Source organism: Ovis aries, chromosome 3 (assembly GCF_016772045.2).
Source record: "Ovis aries strain OAR_USU_Benz2616 breed Rambouillet chromosome 3, ARS-UI_Ramb_v3.0, whole genome shotgun sequence".
Taxonomy (NCBI): Eukaryota; Metazoa; Chordata; class Mammalia; order Artiodactyla; family Bovidae; genus Ovis; species Ovis aries.
In genome coordinates, this window is record NC_056056.1 from 187,750,018 (window position 1) to 187,762,389 (window position 12,372).

Here is a 12,372-nt window from a genome sequence, read left to right on the forward strand (position 1 = left end):
CACCACTTACTTGTAAAGTAAATAGCCCCACCTATGCAGTGCGAATGAACAAGAGAACTTCAAAGCTCTTAACATTTTCGCTTATTTTGAATGACCCCCAAAGCTTTGCTGTATTTGAGGATGGCCAATTTGCCCATCAGCAGATAAAATAATAATAAATATAACAAAATACAGGCTAGTTTTACTTAGATGTTTTACAGACTTTTTAAAAAAAGTATTCAAAGCTGAACACAAACCCCTCAAGCCCTGCAATGTTTCTCCTCTAGGTTTCCCCCTCTTGGAAAGTGGAGCCATCCTCTGCTAGTTGCTTTAGCCAGAAATGTTCTTCTTTCCTGATGCTTTCTTCTCCTTCACTTTGCTAATCTAACTCATCACACTAGTAAGTCAAGGGTAATGGAAAAGACTTTGATGCTGGGAGGGGTTGGGGGCAGGAGAAGAAGGGGACGACAGAGGATGAGATGGCTGGATGGCATCACTGACTCAATGGACGCGAGTCTGAGTGAACTCTGGGAGTTGGTGATGGACAGGGAGGCCTGGCGTGCTGCGTTTCATGGGGTCGCAAAGAGTCGGACACGACTGAGCAACTGAACTGAACTGAACACCAAAATTGATGCTTTTGAATTGTGGTGCTGGAGAAGACTCGTGAGAGTCCCTTGAATTGCAAGGAGATCCAACCAGTCCATTCTAAAGGGACCAGTCCTGGGTGTTTATTGGAAGGACTGATGCTGAGGCTGAAACGCCAATACTTTGACCACCTCATGCGAAGAGTTGACTCATTGGAGAAGACTGATGCTGGGAGGGATTGGGGTAGGAGGAGAAGGGGACGACAGAGGATGAGATGGCTGGATGGCATCACCGAGTTGATGCACATGAGTTTGGGTGAACTCCGAGAGTTGGTAATGGACAGGGAGGCCTGGCGTGCTGTGATTCATGGGGTCGCAAAGAGCCAGACACGACTGAGCAACTGAACTGAACACCAAAATAGATTTCCAATCGGCACTATCAAATCTTCCCACTGTAATACTGCAAGGTTCTCTTGACTGGTCTCCCTTCCTTCCAACACTGCTGGAATAGTCCCAGTGGCCCATAGTCTATGATGCTCCATTCGTCATGTCACTGACTTGTTAAGACCCTTCAGTGGATCCTCTGGGCTGGAATAAGAGCTGAACTCCTCACCTTGCATGATCTGGCTGTGTCTCTTCTATTATCTCATCCGTCTCACTCTCCCCTCTGCCCACTGCCTTTCAGGCACATGTGTCTCCTTTTTTTAATTGGAGTATAATTGCTTTACAATGTTATGTTAGTTTGCTGTACAATGAGGTGAATCAGCTCTATGTACACACACTGAGGTCCTTCTCCACCGAGGCTCTTGCACATGCTGTGATTCTCTCTCTCTGGAATGTCCCCCATACGTGGGGATGGCTCTGTCTGAACAACCAAACAACACTGTACTCAGCAGCCTACACTTTTTCTGGCAGAGAAGAGATGCCTAAGAACTTTGCTGAATGAATGGATGAGCCACCTAATTTGAAATAATAGCAATTTAGGCCAAATGTAAAAAGTTTACAGCCACGTAAAATCAACTCAAGTAGAAAAGCTCTTAGAACTACATACCTTTTTTACCTGGAGCCAAAACCACTGTTTCTTGCATTTTCTTGTACCTGTTCAGGCACTGTCGAAGATCTTCTATTTTCCGATCCTATTAATAAAATAATAAATTTTAATATTATGATTTTAAAACAATAAAAGTAATTGTGACACAAAGAATGAACAGTTGTGAATTATTTACATTATTCAAAAAATAGTTCTAAACTTTAATAAAGCTGCTAATGTCTAGAATATTTTTCCTACATACATCAGAGATATAGAAAGAGTACCTCTAAATTTAGAGATCCTATCCTTCAGCTGCCATCTTTAAAAAACAAAAACAAAACAAAGTAATAAGATACAAAAAAAAAAGCCGAGGAAAAAATCAACTTTAATTACTCTCCTCTCTAACATAAGTCAGAGCTGGAAAGAAAAATCTATACTTGTTATCTTCATCAGCCACCATCAATCTCCATCTGGTTTTTCCCTTCTCGCAACACTCCATCAAAGTTGCTTCAATTAGTCATCAGGGACCTTTCTCTTCAGGGCTTCTCAGGTGGCACAGTGGTAAAGAATCCTCCTGCCAATGCAGGAGCCACAGGAGACACAGGTTCAGTGCCTGGGTTGGGAAGATTCCCTGGAGTAGGAAATGGCAACCCACTCTAGTATTCTTCCCCGGGAAATCTCACGGACAGAGGAGCCTGGTGGGCTACAGGCCATGGGGTTGCAAAGTGTCGGACTCACTGAGCACACGCACACAACCTTCTCTTTACTAAAAACAATGGACACTTTTCATCCTTTTCCGAATCTGATCTCCAGGTGGCACTTGATTGACCCCTACTTTCCTTCTTTCACTTTCCTCTCCACTCTTTCTTTTCTTCTGTCTTGATTTGTTAATCCTTGAGCAGATGAATATTCTACTTCCATTACCCCCCACTCCACCCCATGCTATCATCCTAACCCAGAATATGAAATGTTAGAGCTTCAGGGTTTTCTCCTTTATCCTCTTCTCTTCTCCCAGGCCCTCAGTGTGGTAGATTATAAACATGGGCTCCCTAGCTCCCTCCAACATGGATTCGTGGCATGACCATATGACCTACTTAGGCTAATGACGTATACCAAATGTGGTTCAAAGCAAAGGCTTGAAAAGTAGTTGCACACTGGGGCGTTCCCTCTCTTGCTGCCCTAGGAACTCGGAGGCCACTACGTGAAGAAGTGTAGGTTAGCCTAATGGAGGTAGGGAGATCATTTGGAGAAGACACAACCCAGTCTGTCAATCACCAGACATGTGAATTACACCATCTTAAACTATCCAGCCCCATCCCAGTCACCAGCAAATGGTAGAGGATCAGCAAAGTCAGCCCAGACTAGAACAATCTAGCCAATCTACAGAAGTATGAGAATTAACAAATGTGATTTATTATGGAGCAAAAGCAAACCGACACATCAGCTACAGTTTTGTCCCCACCAATCTACATAATTCAACTCTATCATTTCTCCTAAAATTGACAGCGTTCACTGCCCACCAACTTATAATCCTACATTAATCCTAAAATGTAGATTTATTTTCCAACTTTCTATGAGAAATCTCATTTTAATGTCCCACAAACACATCACAAATTGAATACATCTTAAATGAAGCTCATTATTTGCCCCTAGTACTTGAGTCTCTGCTTGGATTCCCTTAACTCTTTTATGGGTACCTTCATTCAACCCACTGCCCAAACCAGAAAATCTTTCCCAAATCCAAAGATTTAAAAATCTTGCTAACCAGTGAATTTCTCTAAAATCCCCCCCTCATCACTTCACCGCCACTGCCTTATTTACACATCTTCATTTCTCACCTATTTTAACGGCCTATTAATTGTTGTCTTCATTCTCTTTCTTTTAGTCTTGCTTCTATTCTGCCACCAGCATTGGCTTTTTAACATGGCAATTTAATTATGTCACTGTTCCAGGTCTAAAGCTGAGACCCCAAATTGTTAAGTCATCAGCTTCACTATAGCACCCCCTCATACACTCATGTCCTCCACCTGTATCTCATGGCTCCAGAACTTTCTCAGTATGCCGTGGCTGTTTCAAGACTTGGTTTTGACTTGTGTTTTTGCTCATGGATCTTTTGCCCAGAACATTTCATTTTCCTGATGAATGACTCTTGCTCTCACTCAGGATTTGCCCAAATATGTCCTCTTTGAGGGCTTCTTGGAACCACCAAGAAGTCAGGTCACTCTTGGTGCTCTTAGAGAAGTCTGAGCATCTAATAAGTCCTCATACAACATTGGGAGTTTTGCTTGTTATTGTTGCTTTTTAAGAGAGAGAAATGAAAACAAAATGAATTTTAGTGTTGTTGTTTTTTTTTTTTTTTCAAATTCAATCTATGTGGACAGCTTGCTAATGACTTTTTTATTAGATGTGGGGAGGACTAGCACAGATAAACCTATATATGGGTGGGTGGGTAGAATGAGTTTATTTCCATTGAATAAAGAACAAAAAGAATGAAAGGCAATAAACAGAGTTAGGCAAGAAAGAGAAGGAAGCTTCTGATGAGAAAAAGATCAAGACAAAGTTCTTTAGCATTGGCTTGGTTTTTATTTCCTCGAAGTTAACTCTTTCTGTGGGAAAATGTCTCCTTGTTCTACTCATTAAGGGACATGGTGGGGGACAGTTCTGGTGACAGGATCTGAACCTGCCTGCTGGTATGTGGTTGGTCAGGGAAGCTGAAGAGACACGTTACTTTATTAAGGCCCTGCATCCCTGCTCTGAGCAGAATGCAGAGAGAAGCAACGGCTGGAGGAGGAGCCCTCCTGGAGATGTTGGCATCAGGCCAGTGCATCTCAAACAAAGCCTAGTGCCATCTTGATTACGGTGCCTGTGCCTGTTTCCTGGCATCTCACCACGTCGGAGAGCAGAGACAATCCCAGATGGGAAAGAGGCCAGCAGTGTGAAGGAAGCAACATGTTCATAGAGATTAAAGTCAACATGATGGTGAAGCTAAAACTGCCATGGCTACCTCCTTCAGAGTTCATATGGTGGCCAGAATTTCCAGGGACCACAGAAAGGATGTACTATGGACTATGTCCTTTCTCTCATTTGTCACCTGAATGTAAAAAGCTGATCTGATAGCTTGAACACTTTCTCAATTCAAGACAGTGGGCTGGAGGGATGGATTCTCAGTAAAGCTAGAGCTGCTGGCTCTACTTGCGCTATCCACATAGCACAAGTATGTCATTGACCCTCTGAGAGCAGGTCCACTTGGGCAGGAAAGGAGAATGCTTCCCCTTCATGTCAGTTGTTTAGGGGATGTTCTTTCAAACTAGGGTATCTGATGAAAACACATGGAATGATCAAAATGATGAGGTAACATATCCAAATGAACAGTTAAATTTCACCTACATACCTTTTCTTCATTTGCTGCCATCAAAGACTCCACAGCCTTTTTCATTTTTTGTACTTCAATATCTGAAATATCACAACATCAAATCAGAAATGTGTTTTTTAAAACATGTGTGAAAATAACAAGAAACTACTGACTCTTCATGTTGAAATGTTTTAAGGTAAAAATGTTAATAATTTATTCTGCCTTTTTTTTAAAGGCACATTTACCATTTATATTCTCTTTTAGGGAAAATCTGAAAAACGAACACTTTCTATTATAGCTCACCTTAATAGTCATCATTCTAGAAAAAAAACAACAACTGCCCTCTCTCAAAGCAAGAGCAAAATCCTGAGAAGAACGCTGAAGATAAAATTTCAGTGCCATAACAATAAAAACATGGAGTTTTAAAAGAAGAAACTTATAATAAAGCAGGTGAAAGTGATGAATGGCATATATATGACAAAAGCTGAGAAAATGTTCAGTTATAACCAAGACAGAGATACAAATGGTAACGGCCTGATGGAATGTGATATTTACATGAGTGTCATGCTAAGAAGCTAGCTGTAGATTCCATACAAAAGGATAATAAGTACGTTGCTTCATCTATAAACTTCATTTCCAGCACTATCTTAAAATATAAGGGCCAAAGTAAGTGATTCTCCTTAAAACTTGATATTCAAATAGAAAAGCATGCTACTTTAATCATAAAACCAAATATTTTAAATATGAAAAGTCAATGCAAAATGAGATCACAAATTTAAAAAATTAAAACAGAGAAAAAGTTCAGCTAAAATTGTCTGCTTCCAAGAGAAAAAAATACTACTGAAGGTGAATTTTAACACAATGATGCATCATCCAGCAGAGATATAACATTTTCAATTACAGTATACTCTGTAGGAACTGCTTTTATTATTATTTTTTAAATGGCAAATTTCCTGAAGAATTTAACATCTGGAGGAAAGCCCACTAAGGGTTTATCTTTATCCTGCATTATATAATCTAGGCTCTGTTAGTTAGCCTGGGTATAATTTCTTTTGTAACACAAGAGGGTATGTTTATAGAACCCCCTAATGTAGATCTCAGTGAAAAAGTGGGCTACAAAACACTGGAAAGCAAAAGCCAGTTCAAAATGATTGTTAACTGTGGTAAATTTTAAAACCAGTAGGTTTTGACTTTCCTGGTGGCCCAGTGGTGAAGAACCCACCTGTCAAGGTAGGGGACACAGGTTTGACCCCTGGTCTGGCAAGACATGCTAAGGGACAACTAACTCTGTGCATAACTACTGAGCCCATGCCTTCAAGCCCACACACTGCAATAGAGAAAGCCTGCATGTAGTAACAAATACCCAGGGCAACCAAATATAAATAAATAAATTTATTTTTTTTTAAAGCAGATTTTCATTGGAGTATAAACATTGTTTTCTCCTCTGACCCTGTACCTCAGGCCACAGAGAAAATGCTTCCTCACCTCCACCAGTCTAGGGCCACTGCTGAATCCTGCAGAGCAAAGGGGCTGACTCAGGTACAATCTGCAAAAGGGCGGACTCAGGTACAATCTGCAAAATGGTCTTTTACTCCTGCTTCTATCATGCTAGTTATCCTCTATTTTGTAAATTCTGAAGAAATGAGGAGTTTATTGATGAAGCAATTTTACATCTTTGGTGAGAGAAATGTTTTAAAAACACATGCAAAGAACAGTCCAAGTAGTACTTTGGGTGAATGTGAAGGCTGATGGAAATACACCAAAAACCTTACTTTTGTCTTTGAGCTTCTTTTTAAAATTTTCATCTGTGCAGGAAAACCCATTGAATTGGAAGTTAGCATATATTACAATGATAATATTTAAAAAACACTATAATTTGGCCTCTTTTTACCTAAAATAAAGACTTTAATCTCATAAAGACTGAATAGGAAACATTGTTTTATGACTAAGACCAGCACTATAATACCATAATGCCTTCTGTGAGGTTAGAACCTCATGTAATTAATCAGAAGACGTAAATCTGAGTTACTACCTCTGTTACTTCATCTTTCTGAGACTTGATTTTCAAATATTAAAATTGGGCCTTCAATGTACAAGTGCTTCTTAAACACTGTGATGAAAAACCAGCTAATGTTGCATCAGTTGCTTTTTATATTTCCATTACAGTCTGATCTATGACCCTCCTGAAAATGATGAGGACACTGCTTATGTCATCTCCATCTCACCATTCAAGTTCAACAGCACTGAAATGATCCACCATCTCCTGTTCAACAAGATGAGTCCACTGATCACAGTTAGATGTTATGTCAGCATCAGATTCCATGAAGTTTCTAAACACTAGCTCTTAATGCCTGTACTTGTCTGGCAGGGTACTGCTAACAAGTGGTTCACAGACCAGTTCAGTTCACTCCAGTCACTAAGCCGTGTCTGACTCTTTGCGATCCCACGGACTGCAGCTCGTCAGGCTTCCCTGTCTATCACCAACTCCCTGAGCTTGCTCAAACTACTAAGCCGCTTCAGTCGTGTCCGACTCTGTGCGACCCCTTAGACGGCAGCCCACCAGGCTCCCCCGTCCCTGGGATTCTCCAGGCAAGAACACTGGAGTGGGTTGCCATTTCCTTTTCCATTGCTCAAACTAACGCCCATCAAGTTGGTGATGCCATCCAACCATCTCAACCTCTGTCTTATCCTAATCACAGACCAGCGCTAGTCCTCAGATCTGATTTTGGGTAGCATTACTCTAACGTAGCCTCTATAGCTCACAAGTCCTATGAATCCATTTTTCTCTTAAGACTCTTGAAAGCATAACCTGCCTGTGAATGTCCCCAAAGAAAGTACATTCTATATGTGTGAAAACAGAGACGAAAGATCCATTTCCCTCAATGTTAGACGAACTGAATTTTCAGATGGATAGGGAGTTGTGATACCTGCAGATAAATAAAGCCAGGGCAATCTAGAGCCAAGAAGACTATGGAGGTAATCTCATTCAATCCCCTCACTGTACAGACAATTGCAATTTGGACAAGAACTCTCTCATGATGAGAATTTACCATGTAATAATTAACCATGTAGGCTTCCCTGGTGGTTCAGACAGTAAAGAATCTGCCTGCAGTGCAGGAGACCTGGATTCGATCCCTGGGTCAGGATGATCCCCTTGAGAAGAGAACGGCTACTCACTCCAGTATTCTTGCCTGGAAAATCTCATGGACAAAGGAGACTGGTGTGCTACAGTCCATGGGGTTGCAAAAGAGTTGCCACGACTGAGCAGCTAACACTAAGACCAATGATTAGGCTTAATCTAAAATAAACATCCAAGAAAAAAAATAATAAAATAAAATAAACATCCACAAATGTACAGAGGTGCTCTCCTCTAGCTGCTCAAGAGGAAGTTAACCAGTGCCCAAGCATAGTGAAGAGTCTCAGAGTCGTCCCTGGGATCCCGGGCTCAGATGGCTTCTGCTGCTCCTCTCTCTTTTGATGCTAAAGTTATACATCATCTAACATCAACTTCTTTTATAGATTGTGACGGTTTTAACAAAAGAAGAAAACAAATGTTTAATGTTTAATTCTTACCTCGATCAAGAATTTCAATCCCTTCTCCTTTCATCTGGCAAACCAATTTTTCTTGTAGTCTTCTCACTTCAGATTCCTTCTCTTCCAGTTGTTCTTTCAGAGATGTCAGCTCCTCCTACAAATGATAAATTCATCCAAAAACAGTAGATTATGACTAAAAGGGAATACTCAGAGAGTCTGTTAACTCTTGAGTCAATAATTAGTTTTCATGAATGAAACAAAAAACTACAAGAATTTAGACGCAAACTTCAAAAACCAGTGGCAATGATAAGCAGGAAGCAAGACAATTAATAAAAGTCCAATTTATAATAACTGTGGTATAATTATTTCCAGTTTCTTTGTGACCAAATTAAAAATGAATCTTTTAAATTGTAATTAGGACTAGGGCAGCCCTAAGGTTTAAATCTTATGTTAAGTAAAACATCTGACCAAGTTAATCAAAGAAGATAATCAAATTAGATGCTTAGTGTCATAAAAGCAAAACAAAATACAAATTTGAAAAAATATATTAGACTTGCTTGACATTTATTCAGCATTTCAAGATGGTACTCATGTTCCCTAGACAAGATAGAACTTAATTAGTGGATAAGGCAGCAGGCAATAAACAACTTTAAGTCATGGGACTAAATAATTCCTTCTCATCACTAAGGTAAAAGAATAGAATCTCCTACAACAATGGGAAAAAAAGAGATTCTTTAATCTTTAAAAAAAAAAAAACACTACACAATTATTTAAGACCTTAAATCCAATGTTCTATTTACTGAAGTTTGTTTCAGCTTCATTTTGGTAAAGAATTATAAACTTTAGCAAACTTAAGTTTTGCTGGTTATATTTAACACAGGAAATAAAGCTATGCAATGCTAATAAATATGCTTTTATTTTCAATATAACATTTTATTTTCAGTTGGTAAAGAAACCTACTACGTTTAGCATTAAGAGAAGATGTAGCTCTCCAAAGTAGCTAAGAAGTTGGCCTATTATAGTTCTACTTATGGTGGGAATCGACACCAAATATAAGGAATTTTCAGTAGCACTGTCAGGAAGTACTGCCACGAGCTTACTATGCTTCTTTATAGTTCTACTGTGCTTACAAAGCAGTATCATCTACTCACTACCACGGCAGCCTTAACTGCTGTACGCATTTACCTTTGAGAAAGTCTTGAAAGAATAAGACCGTTTATTACTGATACCGAAGAGAAGTCTTTCCCAGGTGAATGTTTGCAATTATTTGACCATGCTTGGATCTCATTTTAAGACAATGAGATTTAATTTATAAACAAATACTTTTATTTTACAAGTTTATTACTTTTCACTATTTCATATGCTTCTGAAAACAATACTAGGGATTGCAATGTCCCTTTAATTAGCTTTACACATATTAAAAAAAAAAAAACAGGGGACACACACAAAAAAATGAATGCACACACCACTAAAAACACCATCACAGCAAAACAACACAAGCCAGAAAGCAACAGGCCATGGACCCATTACCCAAGGTCTACTACACCTTCAGTGATTCCCACTTTTGTTCCATCCGCTGCTTTTCATACTGCATCTGACCCACCTTGATTTTCATGCTAGAAAGTTTGGCCATTAAAGACTGGTAGAGAGACAGGAGTGAAAGAAAACTACAGATAGAAAAAGACAAGCTAAGTAACCAAGAACACAGCACCAGTTTATAAAGGAGGTTAGATAACTGAGAGAAACGACAGGTTATGTTCTATCAAATTAGTTAAACCCTGATTCTTGTTCAAAATTGTTGCTGTTCAGTCACTAAGTTGTGTCCAACTCTTTTGGGACCCCATGGACCTGCAGCCTGCCAGGGTCCTCTGTCCATGGAATTTTCTAGGCAAGAATACTGGAGTGGGGTGCCACTCCCTTCTCTGCTGCTGCTACTGCTGCTAAGTCGTTTCAGTCGTGTCAGACTCTGTGTCACCCCACAGACGGCAGCCCACCAGGCTCCGCCGTCCCTGGGATTCTCCAGGCAAGAACACTGGAGTGGGTTGCCATTTCCTTCTCCAATGCATGAAAGTGAAAAGTGAAAGTGAAGTCGCACAGTAAGTGTCCAACTCTTTGTGACCCCATGGACTACAGCCTACCAGGTTCCTCCGTCCATGGGATTTTCCAGGCAAGAGTACTGGAGTGGGTTGCCATTGCCTTCTCCACTCCCTGCTGTTCTTATTCAGAATGTGAAAGTCGCTCAGTTGTGTCCAACTCTTTGCAACTCCATGGACTATACAGTCCATGGAATTCTCCAGGCCAGGACACTGAAGTGGGTAGCCTTTCCCTTCTCCAGGGGATCTTCCCAACCCAGGGATTGAACCCAGGTCTCCCGCACTGCAGGCGGGTTCTTCACCAGCTAAGCCACAAGGGAAGCCCAAGAATACTGGAGTGGGTAGCTTATCCCTTCTCCAGCAGGTCTTCCCGACCCAGGAATTGAACCAGGGTCTCCTGCATTGCAGACAGATTCTTTACCAACTGAACCACAAGGGAAGCCCTTATTCAGAACAACAGTGTTTAAATTCTAGATGGTCTCCAGCTTGGGGAAAAACTTTGTTCACTTGTAAAATGCCTTAAAATGTCTTCTTTATCACATTCTAAGTAGAAAACGTATTTTATCTATATTATTGATCATGGATAAGTAGTGGAGCCACTTATATAAAATTTTTCGCCATTGTGAAAACTTACCTTGGTAGATTTCAACTTTTTCTCATACTGAAGTCTTTCATTTTCCATTTCACTGACTCTTAACCTCAAATCATTGATCTCCTGCATTAGCCCCTGTCCAAAAAGAAACAAGGAAATACATTAGGAAAGCAGTAAACACCTATTTTACCTACCAAAATTGCAGTTTGGAAATCCTCAGTCAGTGGCTCTTGGGTTATAGCTGGATGAATGAGATTAGACAAATGGGAATGAATGCGTCTCCTTGAGAATCTTTCCAGTGAATCTTTCCATGGATCCACTGAAAGGTCCATTGAATCTTTTCATTGAAAACATTGCCTCTGCCCTAAAATGATGGGACTGATTATGGAAATGAAAAGTGACAATAATTTTTAAGAAAGATAACTGATCACTTGTTATCATTAAGCAAATATTTCTAGATTAAAAATCACTATATCAATTCCATCTTTTAAAAATAATCCAGAGAAATTTTCTTGAGGAAAGTCATTTACTTTAGGGCCTTTTCAGCAATATATGGATATTTATAAAAATATTTTTCTAATTTTTTAATTTGTCTACAAAAGATACAGATTGTTCCTCAACCCAATCTGGGAGAAATGAATGCACTTCAAACACTTTAAACCAAGGATTCTAAATTTGAGGGTAGATGAGAGCCCTGTCATTTACAAATATATTCAGCATCATAATATAATTTTATGTTTGGAAAAATGCAAAAGAAAGCAACCCTAATGTTTTCATAATACAAATACATACACCTTTTTTACTTTAGTTTAGAAAATCTAATTTGTTTGTAAACATTGTCTAAATATTCTGAGCAATAGTGACATATTTTTGTCCACAGGCCAGAGAGTAGGAAAAAGAAATTAGAATGCAGAACAATACTAAGTCATCCAGAAGAAGAGCTCAAATAGTCTGTGAAGACGCCTCTTCTCTAACAATAGGTATGAAGCTTCCACCAATGGTTACAATGTTTTTGTTCTTCTCAAGATATTTATTCCTGAGCCACAGATTCACAGGTAACAGAAAAGAATTACACAAGAATGCTATAAAAAACAAACAGAATAATGCTATTAAAGTTTAATGATTCAACTTCACAGAGGCCAGGTAAAGGATGCTCTAGTGAAATATACTTCTCAGAAAACCTACAGGTTTTTAAATTGTAGTTTCTT

General features: G+C 39.5%; 1 protein-coding gene across 42 annotated transcripts in view; it reads right to left on the bottom strand.

Annotated features, from left to right (window-relative positions):
• The window catches only part of PPFIBP1 (PPFIA binding protein 1), a 206,946-nt gene that overhangs the window by 35,789 nt on the left and 158,785 nt on the right, over positions 1 to 12,372 (bottom strand). For 12 of the 42 annotated variants that reach the window (XM_042247360.2, XM_060413266.1, XM_042247356.2 and 9 more), the window contains 5 exons: positions 11,207 to 11,299; positions 10,026 to 10,118; positions 8,519 to 8,633; positions 4,985 to 5,046; positions 1,615 to 1,699 (listed from right to left, as the gene is read on the bottom strand). In XM_042247360.2, the coding sequence (XP_042103294.1) occupies positions 1,615 to 1,699; positions 4,985 to 5,046; positions 8,519 to 8,633; positions 10,026 to 10,118; positions 11,207 to 11,299 (448 nt within the window). Of the gene's footprint in view, positions 1 to 1,614; positions 1,700 to 4,984; positions 5,047 to 6,717; positions 6,751 to 8,518; positions 8,634 to 10,025; positions 10,119 to 11,206; positions 11,300 to 12,372 lie in introns of all 42 variants that reach the window. The other 30 variants (XM_060413265.1, XM_060413278.1, XM_060413262.1 and 27 more) reach the window with 3 other exon arrangements.